The sequence below is a fragment of the Tachypleus tridentatus genome, chromosome 8 (genome assembly GCF_004210375.1).
Source record: "Tachypleus tridentatus isolate NWPU-2018 chromosome 8, ASM421037v1, whole genome shotgun sequence".
NCBI lineage: Eukaryota > Metazoa > Arthropoda > Merostomata > Xiphosura > Limulidae > Tachypleus > Tachypleus tridentatus.
This window is the reverse complement of record NC_134832.1, coordinates 71,830,928-71,842,945: the sequence shown is the minus strand read 5'-3', so window position 1 is coordinate 71,842,945 and position 12,018 is coordinate 71,830,928. Positions and strand designations below refer to the sequence as shown.

The 12,018-nt window shown below is 33.6% G+C and overlaps 1 protein-coding gene across 6 annotated transcripts in view; it reads left to right on the top strand.

The window, feature by feature from the left end:
- Positions 1-2,300: 2,300 nt before the first annotated feature.
- Positions 2,301-12,018, top strand: part of LOC143222638 (rab11 family-interacting protein 4A-like) — a 41,297-nt gene continuing 31,579 nt past the window's right edge. For 2 of the 6 annotated variants that reach the window (XM_076449391.1, XM_076449388.1), the window contains exon 1: positions 4,551-4,826. In XM_076449391.1, the coding sequence (XP_076305506.1) occupies positions 4,808-4,826 (19 nt within the window). In that variant the 5' untranslated portion in view covers positions 4,551-4,807. Of the gene's footprint in view, positions 2,423-3,366; positions 3,467-4,522; positions 4,827-12,018 lie in introns of those variants that run through there. The other 4 variants (XM_076449389.1, XM_076449387.1, XM_076449392.1 and 1 more) reach the window with 4 other exon arrangements.

Below are 12,018 nucleotides of genomic sequence, written 5' to 3'. Positions count from 1 at the left end.
TAGCCAAAGGCAAATACTACAACGACTTTAGAACATGACTTAAACTTGCTTGATCCAATTTTTGTTTCATCATTCCCTTAGTTGAGAGCCTGGAGATTTATACACTAGTGTGAGTATGGAATTTTTCCTCATTGGATAATTTTAATAGGAATGAGTATGCTGTTTTTTTTATTCAATGTTGCTTTCATTAATAATATTAGTCATAGTAGTTAGCCTAATTAATACAGTTACTTTTTATTTTTAGGCCCGGCATGGCCAAGCGTGTTAAGGCGTGCGACTCGTAATCTGAGGATCGCGGGTTCGCATCCCAGTCGCGCTAAACATGCTCGCCCTTTCAGCCGTGGGGGCGTTATAATGTTACGGTCAATCTAACTATTCGTTGGTAAAAGAGTAGCCCAAGAGTTGGCGGTGGTTGGTGATGACTAGCTGCCTTCCCTTTAGTCTTACACTGCTAAATTAGGGACGGCTAGCACAGATAGCCCTCGAGTAGCTTTGTGCGAAATTCTAAAACAAACAAACAAACTTTTATTTGTCATTTATTACTATATTATAATCATAGAAGTTTTTTGCATTATTAGCTTAAAATTTGTATTAAGGATTAACCTAAACTCCTAAGTTGACTGAACCTTATAAGATATTATTTAGTTTGTATTGGAAAATATTGGGGACACCCAACTGATTAAAGAGTGAATTCTAATATTTAAGTAAAAACGTTTATTTGAGCTTTATTTTAAATCATAATATATTATTTTGACGGGAAGTTATTGTTGTTATTAATGTAGGTAATCTTGGATTATTGGATAATGCACTAAAACTTTGGTCCACCTTAATAATACTGTTATTTTGCTGAAGTCTTATTCTAGTAGGGACATGCTTCTTACATGTTCCAGTAGCCACTTGCAGTCATTTTACACACTAAAAAGACGACCTCGATCACTGTAGTAGAATATAAGCATTTTCATGGTGAATATCAAATTTTGTCTTTTCACTTCTGTTTTTCTTCGGTGTCCGTTTATTGCATTTGAACACCACAACAACCCGTGTGTTCTCTTATAGTAGAGCCACAAGTGGCTATGTAGTGTGACGACCGAAGGGGATCGGACCCCTGATTACAACGCTATAAATCCACGAGTGTACCGCTGTTCTACCGATGAACTGATATTAGGCTTACATTTCAGGAAAATATAAGAGAGAGTGGAGTACAATTATGATGTGTAGATAAAAAATAAACTAAACACTTTCATAACATATAATACGAATATACTTGTGGACTGATATTAGGCTTACATTTCAGGAAAATATAAGAGAGAGTGAAGTACAATTATAATGTGTAGATAAACACTTTTATAACAAAGAATACGAATATACTTATTTCATATATTTCCACAAATTTTCTATATTTTGTATATTCTGACATCTGGCCGAATTTTTCGTCTATTAATAAATTTCTTAGATGTTGATATGTCTGTGTAGATGTAAAAATATTGGAAACTCTTACTTTCTTTCCAATTAATGGGATTTGCCTAACGATGAGGGTGAATAGGCATTTTATAAATCTCATTGGAGTTGAGAATTGTACATAATCCCAGACAAAATTACTTCTTACTTAGACGTACCTCATATTTCTTTGTTAGACTTGCTGCTTTTTCGGATTTCTTTGCTGTTTTTGGTAAAACTGTATATATAAACTTAATTTTCCATTACAATTTAACTGATTTTTCAGAAGAGAAGGTTACTGTCAGCATTATTCATAAAGTTCTCTTGTAATTTCTATACCTTGTTTGTTTGTATAGATTATTTGAAATTTGTGAAACGATTGCGTTGCTCCCTCTAGGTTTTGTTGAATAAAACTATATCACACTTTCTCCGGGGTTTCAAGTTTACATTACAATTTGTTGTTGTACTTGATATGCTGTGTTGACTATCTTTTCTTATTTAGCATAATCTTTGGGAGAGGTTATACGAATTGAATGTCTTCTAAATAAAGTAGTAAGGCTTAAATATTATTTTTGTGGTACTTAACTGGGTGTGAACAAGTATAGAAAAATGACATTGCTGATACATACATATATATTATTAATCACAATACATTTTTAAAAAAAAATATTCTTACAGCGGTGCCTCAGTTATGTTTATCTCGTTGCTATAGTAACAGTTAGTTGACATGCTATATTTGTTCGAAGCTTTTATTGCACTACTTGCTTTCTATTGAATAAGCAGAGTTGTATTCTTCGTAAACTTTTGTTTTATTAGTGGTATATTGTAGTATCTTTGCAGTAAATTTCACATATTATAGATACTTTCAGTAAAAAAGACATTTGGTGGCAGTACGAGGCAACATTTTGTCTCTTCTAAGAAAAACATTCATCTTCGGTGTTGTTAAAAGGCCAGACTATCTCAGAATCGATCACCTAGTAGAAAGGTAAGTAAATCTATCAGTCAAGTCAACGACTTCAACTTCTTATATCGCTTATCGTTGGTGCAAATTGAAGTAGTGTCGATTTCCTGAAGACTTTACGACATGTTACTTTAAAAAACACTAAATGTTTGTCAAAAATATCAAGTAAAACTAATTCATATGCATATCGTAGATTTGGAAAATACTTTGTAAAAATAATAAATGCTGTACCTTTCGTGTATGTTGACACATCATGCAATACCCATAAACACCAACTTTTATATCTATGGAATAATCTATAACATTATTAACCATTAACCTTTTTACATGTAGAATACCATATAGCACCAATGAAGACTAACTTAGCCCATGGCTCGGCATGGCCAAGCGTGTTAAGGCGTGCGACTCGGAATCTGAGGGTCGCGGGTTCACATTCCCATCGCGCCAAACATGCTCGCCCTTTCAGCCGTGGTAAAAGAGCAGCCCAAGAGTTGACGTTGGGTGGTGATGACTAACTACCTTCCTTCTTGTCTTACACTGCTAAATTAGGGACGGCTTTGCGCGAAATTCAAAACAAACTTAACCCGTGGAATAATATATAACACTAATAACTACTAACATTCACGTCTATGGAACAACATGTCAAACTAACTAATCCTGCAGTAACATTATTATTTATCAATTTACCTTGTAAATCTAATAATGTAAATATTGGATTATATTGTTACTTATAAAACCATTTCTAATTAATCACGTGCTCATGCAATATATTTTTTTTATATTCTCGAACATCCATTTCATTTATTTACTTGAGTAAGAGGAAAAAAAATATGTTATTATTGTGTTATGACATGTTGAGTATAATGCTCTAAATTCACACCTTATTATTTACCGGGTAAGAATATTTCCACGTGGCCATATATCTACATCAAAGCACGTTTAAAAATGTGTGATTTCTGTTTATTCAGGAAATGGTGCAATTCATCGGTTGTTTGGACCCAGGAGGTCAAGAAAGTCTTCTAGGTTCTGAATTTAATAACAGTATTTCAAACGTGTTTCATGGCTTAGGTAAGTTTAACAAAGTGTTTATATTTTTTATTTTAAGAGTAGTCCTTCAACGACCATCCAAAAGGTTGTTGTTCAAAATCGCGCTTATTTTTCAGTAAATTAGTGAAAACGACAAAATCCGCACGAACGACAATATTAAGAGCTTTTTTAAAATATATTTTATTAAAGTCGAAATATTAAAATCAACATAAATAGGAAATTACTATTATTTTATTTTATTTTGTCCTCAAACAAAACAAATTCATATTATAACTCGGTTTTGTCAAAAAGTGTGCGCTGGTAGGATGGGGATAAATCTAATGACTTACAACACTTAAATATGGGGTTAGATTTTTTCACAGTAGGCACAACAGATAGCCAAATGTGTTTGTTTGTTTGTTTTGAATTTTGCGCAAAGCTGATCGAGGGCTATCTGCGCTAGCCGTCCCTAATTTAGCAGTGTAAGACCAGAGGGAAGGCAGCTAGTCATCACCACCCACTGCCAACTCTTTTACCAACGAATAGTGGGATTGACCGTAACATTATAACGTCCCCACGGCTGAAAGGGAGAGCATGTTTTGTGCGACCGGGATTTGAACCCGCGACCCTCGGATTACGAGTCGAATGCCTTAACACACTTCGTCATGCCGGGCCATCAAATGTGCCTTTGCTGTAAAAACAAACAAGTAAAAAGCCAAAAAAGCTAGAAACTTTTATATGTTTATATGTTTTAATATAATCTCAAATATAATAATCGGATTTATAATGCCATGTCCTAATTGAAAGGTTAGCTGTAACAAGATAATAATCTTGTAGTGACAGAAGGTTGATCGTTAGCAGGCGTGACATCTGAAAGAAATGAAGATGAAAGTTTCTACTCCAGCTTAAATATATATTTATCTCTGGTTGACATATTTAAAGTACATGTACACGTATAAACGTGTTCTACTACTATTGGCAGGGTTGCATCATTTCTTATTTTGCTTACTTGACTCCTTCCTGACGTTCGTATTTCTACATGGTTTTAAATTATAAGATCTAATGGAATGTTCCAAGTTCATGAATCGTGACAGACAAATTCCGAGTTCGAAATGGTGATCAGGTTACAGCCCCAGGGTCGTGGTTGGAAGTAACGTGCCTTGTGGTAGGTGGTACTAGTGTGTATATTTTGTTGATAGCTTGACGGTTCCAATAAACTAGTACGTACAGAATAGTGGAACAATTTTTGATCGAATAAGTGGGCTAAAGTTCATATACTTGTTATTGTATCACTACTAATTTATAGCATTTGTGTGCATCTTGATTTGGTGGGTTACTTGAGAATTGTTAATGAACTAACGTGTAGGCCAAACAGGAGGAAGAATGCATAAATCATCTAAAGGTACGATATAAAGGATACTGATTTATTTTAATTTTACGAATTATACAATGTAGAGTGAATATTTAAATAATTCATTTGTAATAAATTGTCTGATTTTACAGAATAGAAACATTTGCAATGGACTGAGCGTGTATTATCAACATTATAACAGAAATGCATCGAAGTAGATGTAAAACCTTTGGTTACAGTAGAAACATAGCATTACATTTTAACAAAGTAAAATTCATTATTATGCTTATCTACAAAAATATAATACATCATATTTATATTTTTCGTCTCTTGGTAGATTAGTGTTAAGTTTATGTGTATGTAGGTTGAAATATTTCGAAATAAAGTATTCAGGCTTAAGGCAATAATTACAACTTTAAGAAAAAAATGAGTTAAGCTTATTTTATGGAATACTAGTCACACAGACTAAAACAAATAATGATGTCTGCGCAAAATATAATAACGTGCATTTGTTCTAAACGCAGTTATGACGTTGAAAAAAAAAAGATATTTAGGTATCTCCAAAAAGAATCGGTGAACATGCTTCATTTACAAAAGTTTTTGTGCACACCACAAAAATAGTGTGATGCTCCAATCGAAAAACATTTCAGAATAAAACTGAAACAGCATTTACCAACATTGTTGAGTAAGAACCTCTTGAGAGAAGAAAGAGATAAAAGAAATATTGAAGAAACTAATTATTTTAGTCAAAAGCTACAAGAACGTAATTACTATACTTGCTAAGAAAGAAGTACTAGAAATATTCAATAAAGTGAATAGTATAATTATTAAAAAAAAATACAGAAATATCTAATCTTTTTCCACACAAAAATAAATATCACTGTTTATTGTCAAGAAAATGCGCAAATATTGCTGACAAATAATAAGTAAAACTGGTAAGATACATGTGAGAATTTAAAAAAAAAACGTAGTAATATGATTTAAGACAGTATTTAATATAGTTGTTAAGTGACGGTATTAACAAGATTCGAGTCTATAAAACACTATTTGTATATGCAGTATAATACTTTAAAAGTTATTCTTTAAACACCGAAAGCTGGCAAAGTATAAAAAAAAACATTTGTCGTGGTATAAACAAATGATTTAATTCAATAGTTTTTCGGCCTCAACTGTGTTTGTTGTACCCCAGCCGGCCTGATGAGCTCTGTGTTGAGGGTAACGCGTAATTGTTAATAGAAAGACAGTGTTGAAATAGTTATACACTCTTAGATGTTAAAATGCTCTAAATAAGAGTAAAGAAAATTGTTAAAATATAATAGGTTCAATACATATGCTTTATAATGAGTATGATTAATTATTGAAATAAGTATTACTATATAAAAAAGACAAGAAATATATGATACAGTGTTTAATATATATTAAGTAAAACAAACTAAAATTATTCGAAACAGTTTCAGTTGCTGTTGTTGAGAAAGTACTGTTTGAAGGGTTCAAAATAGTATTCATAAGTACTGTGGAGACAGAAATGTTAGAAAGATAAGACAGTATTTGTTCCTCGCTGGGACAGCGATACATCTACGGATTTATAACTTGAAAATCAGGGGTTCGATTTCCCTTGGTGGACATAGCAGATAGCCCGATGTGGCTTTACTATAAAAAAAAACACAAACACAAAACAGTATTTTGAACTTCTGAACGCAGCTAATGGCACGTAAATAAAACAAACATGAAACTCAAAAACATTAGACGTTAGCTTTAGGCTTAATGTGTTTTAGCAGTGCATTATTTAACTAGATCTTTAGGGATTTTCAAGAATTAAAAGTGCGTGGTCACCAATATGTTGGAAAACTTTTGTTATATACTCTTCTAGTTCTTGAAAATTTCTAAGAATAATGCAGTGTTAAAGATGTAACAGGCCCAATTCTAATGTCTTATAAAGAGTATAACTGATTATAATTATGCTTCTCAGCTTGGAAAAGGTATTCTTACCCGAAGAAGACAGACCAATGTTCTGTCGAAACATGTAAAATGTTCCATCATCGATATAACTTTTCACTATGTTCATAAATAGTCGTTTGCTTACCTATTATTATGTTAGCATAATGTGTTTTTTTACCGAAGTAAATAACAAAATGTCCTCTGATAGGTCAACGGTAAGTTTACAGATACAGCAGATAACCTAATGTGGCTTTGCGTTAAAACAAGCACAACCAAAATATAAAACAAATACCACAGGTCCGTAACAATTATATGTATATGGAATACAATATCCTACACTAACACTGAACATATTTTGCGTTAAAAATAATATAATCCAAATATACATGTAGTGCAGTAATTTACATAAGTAAACTCGATTAGGACAGGCGTTAATGTTTCACAAGTATAAGTGTGTGTAATTACAAAATACTACATCATTCTAACATTTATAGACTATTAATCGTATTTATAGGAGTGAGTTTAATATGTTAGTACAGGAGCATATTACTGCAAGGGAGATATATTAAGTAAAAGTTGTGTGGTTCAAACGGAATTTCCGACATTTCGGTAATGGAATACTGTCGTAGAGAAACATCTGAAAGGATTGTGATGTCTTAGCCATTTCTGATGTTTATTTAGAGATATTATTAAACAATGTTGAATCAAAGGACATACTTCAAAAAAGGGAGAATATAATATTATTCACAGAGGTACCAAAATTCGAAAAACATTGTTCAGGACAACAACGGGCTTTGAAACCATTCTCCAAGTCTATCTGAAGGAAGATCCTCACCCAGAACGCGAAGAGGATCCTCCAACAAAAAAAAATCTATGCCAGTAAAACTAGGCTTATTTCCTTATACCATAACAACATAAAAAGTAAAGCGATGAATTTAACAAAGGCTGTCAAACCAAAGGCTAACAGGCTTCTAGTAATACTTTTAAATCAACGGCTATTTCCATGAGAAAGTTGGCTTAAGAAATTGGAATCACAGCTATCCCATTTTATTATATACTTATCAAATCCATCGATACAGTTCTGGTAGGGTTTTGTGCCACTAAGCTTGCTTAAAAATAGTTTGGGAAGCCGATTTTGTTGCACGTTTGAGGAAAGTTTTAAAGTATTGACTTATTGTTCCTTGAAGAAAGTTGTTATGATGAATTTTGGTGTTGGAAAATCGTAATCATGGCCATCAGGATGAACACAATCAACAGTAAAGGCAGCAGAATGGCATCTGGGACATTGTTTTCACAAAGTGCATTTAAGACTCAGTGCTTGGTCAGAATAATAAAGTGCTACTCTTTTATTGATTATTAAAGTTCTATAGTTGGAAGAAACGGCATCTTGTGTATACAATCTATATACAACTAATTGTCGCCCAAAGAGTCCATAGTAGGCAAATTATGGTTTATATAGTTTCGCTTTGGGTTTGCTTAATTATTTTATTACAAATTACAGCTTTGGCAGTGAGGAAAATTCTTTTTGGAACAGGTATGACGTTTCGATCACTAATGCCATCATTCCCAAGAATATTTTAGTATTTAAATCAACATTCAACAATCTAACAACGTACTTAAAATTCAGAATTGATAATGGCTACTTTTGTACGCACACATCAATCCTCGTAAATTGACAGATTATCTATTTATGGCTAAACAGAAAAATCGAACAAAGAGTAAGTTTGTTTTTGTTTTTTTTCAACTTTGCGCAAAGCTATACGAGGGCTATCTGCGCTAGCCGTCCCTAATTTAGCAGTGTAAGATTAGAGGGAAGGCAGCTAGTCATCACCGTCCACCGCCAACTCTTGGGCTACTCTTTGACCAACGAGTAATGGGATTGACCGTCACATTATCACGCCCCCACGGCTAAAGAGCGAGCATGTTTGGTGCGACGTGGATTCGAAGCCGCGAACCTTCAGATTACGAGTCGAGTGCCTTAACCCGCCTGGCCATGCTGGGCGCAAAGAGTAAGTAAATATAAAAATATGAAATATGCGGAATATCTGTATAAGATCAGGAAAACTTTGTAAAATAATTATCAAAGATATACAGAGATGCACTTGGGTGTTTGGTAATTAATGGTTTTTTGAATTTATTAACAAAGCTTCAAGAGTTTTCTTCTGTTGATATCATGTTCGTGTTTTAGTACTGTGATTTGCTCAGAAATACTGTGGTTGTTTTTGTTCAAATCTTCATGGACTTGGAAAAGGGTTTTTTGGTGTGTGTGTTTTTTTATCTTAATTTTCAAGTTACGTTTAGTTTCACCTATGTAAAAGGATTATTGGAAAATATATATATAAAGTAACAACTTAATGAGCAATTTCCCTACTAAACCAAAAGCAGCTCCATTAAAAATCTACCTAGATGAATTTAGTAAAAAAAACACAAAAAAACCCACAAACAAACGAAAAGAAGTCTGTAAAACAAAATTTAATATTAGCAGGAAAAAATAACCTCAAATGTCTTCGGAACAACGAAGAAATTGTTATACAAAGAACCGATAAAGGAAACTCGATCGTGACTTTACCAGCCAAACAACGCGATTCCTTAATGGTAAATATATTGAATGACACATCTAAATTCACTCAATCAAATACCAACAATAAGCAACATACAACAAAGAGTGAGTAAACTACTCAAAATATTATTGAAGGAAAAAATATTACTTTTAAACTTTACAATGGTTTGCATGCAAACCAATCAAGAACACCAACATCTAAAGTTTATCAAAAATCTAAAAATACCAAATAACCTTACGCCCAACTATATCTTTTATTACCTGAGTAAATACTGGATTGGATGTTGGAACGTTATGTTTCCAAAATAAGAACCCATTTAAAAAATAACACTTTACTTCTTCTACAACTTTTACATAGTATAGACTATAGGAAAATATTTACAAAAAACAACAACAAAACAAAACAAAACAATTGCCCAGCCTTTTGCATAAGTGAAACTGAATGCAGCTTGAAAATTAGGTTAAAATAACACCAAAAAACCCCACTACTAATTTCATGAACACAAATTTTTAACAGAATGTTACAGTAGGTCCGTCATGGCCAGGTGGGTTAAGGCGTGCGACTCCTAATCCGAGAGTCGCGGGTTCGAATTCCCGTCGCGCCAAACATGCTCGTGGGGGCGTTATAATGGGACGGTCAATCCCACTACTCGTTGATAAAAGAGTAGCCCAAGAGTTGACGGTGGGTGGTGATGACTAGCTGCCTTCCCTCTAGTCTTACACTGCTAAATTAGGGACAGCGAACGTAGATAGCCCTCGAGAGCTTTGCGCGAAATTCGAAACAAACAATGTTACAGTACCAAAACATGAACATGACATTAACAGAATAAAAATCAAAGTGACCTCACTAGTAAAATAAATGCCACAGTTAACAAATACACAGATATATCTCTACATTTCACTAGACGTTCTAAACTTATTCAAATGTTCATCATAACATGTTTTACATTCTTTACGTTTATTAAAAAAAAGTGAATAAATCTTATCTGACGATTCTTACGGTTATCCACATGCATAAATAACCACTATTATTTCTAAAATGTAAATACAGTGTTAGATTGTCGAATGCTAGTCTAATTCTAAAACCTTTTTTTATTGTTCAAACTTCTGTACAAGCGACCGAAGTGCCATATCTGTTTTAAAAATAGCCTCAGTTAGTGTAAAAACTGCAACTTTTTAATAAAATAATTAATTATAGTTTTGTTCACGACATAACAGTTTTTATAATTTCATGACGATAACTCGTACTAATTCCCGCGATTCTAATTTCATTTTATTTATATATACTTTATCTCTAACAATAAAAATGTGGTTTATAGAGATATAGGAGGCAAATTAAAAGAGGGGAGCAAGGTGTATTTGATCAATCGAAGTGAGAGGAATGTGACCCACAGACGCATTCATTATGACCAGCGTTCTAGGTCCGTCTTACGGTCCTAGAAGCTTTTGGGTTAGATCTGGATTAAAATTTATGCATTATTCCAGAAAGTAATTTTTCTAATTTTGAAACATTCTTACCGGGACAGATTGAAAATCAGGAGAACCGCCATACGCTTCTGATGCTACCTAGTTTAGCTTCAAAGAAAGCCATGCGTGATTTAGTTATTAGCTGGCCAGGTTGCGTTGTAGAAACGTTTAAGGTCCGAATTGCAATCTGCTACTGAATATACTTCACATTTTCAGCTTTGAGAGAGTTATAATTGTGACAGTCAGTACTATGGTTCAGTTAAACAGCTGCATAATAAGTGACTGATGCTGCTGATTCGTTGTTATCCATACAGTCAACAATTCTATATTGAGAATGGCTATGCCTAAAACTTAAGAATCTCTGACTTGGCCGTCTGTCACAACCACGTAACCCATAAGATGTCATTTACGTTAAAAATACCAAATTCCTCTCATTTTTATTTTTCCAAAAACACTTTTGCGCATTGCTGCCTCTAGTTACGTCATTTCTCTTGTTTTTACTATTCATCCCTTTTGTAAATCTAGATTTTTACATGTTTTCTATATTTTTTGATTAAATTATCTTTTCATACTTTGTCCCCTTTTCCATTGCTATGTAAATTGTAACTTCATATTCCTTCTATTCGGTTTTTTGTATACTCACACTGTCCATTTCCAAATCTCCTGTCAGTTTTCCTACTTCAAAGAATACTAACGTCAGAACTGTTTAGTAGACCGTTATGATATTTGTGTTGTGTTTTTACACCTAGCTGGCCTCTGTCATGCTGAACGTGTAACTTAATCGACTAACTTCAGGTCATTGCATACGCACAAAGGAAATTATATATACGTATAAGCACATATGTTTTTATATCTCTGTAAGTTTAAATAGTTGTAATCGTTAGATGGCATATATCTTGGAACACTTCTAATAGAACATCTGGAAACCTTTCGCTTCCAATTTCAATCGGCTTTTTTACATGCACTGATTTTATAAAACTTGATATACACTTTTAGTTTCAGGAAGAGGGAAACCATCACGTTTGGTTGCTTCTCTCATGAAATCGGACACAGCTAACAGGGCAGAAAATTATAGGTGCATTTATAATAATAGCAGTCTTTCCATAACGTCTAGTTAAACGTCTCCGAGCTTAGCGTGGTGGTATACACGCTTGGCCTGCGTGTGATGTTTGTCATGGTTCACGTGCACTACGGAAAATGAAGCAACGCATTGCACCTCAGGGGAGAGGTGTGACCTCTACTGTGTTGCGGTTTTGAGGAGTTGCTGCCACATGTGAT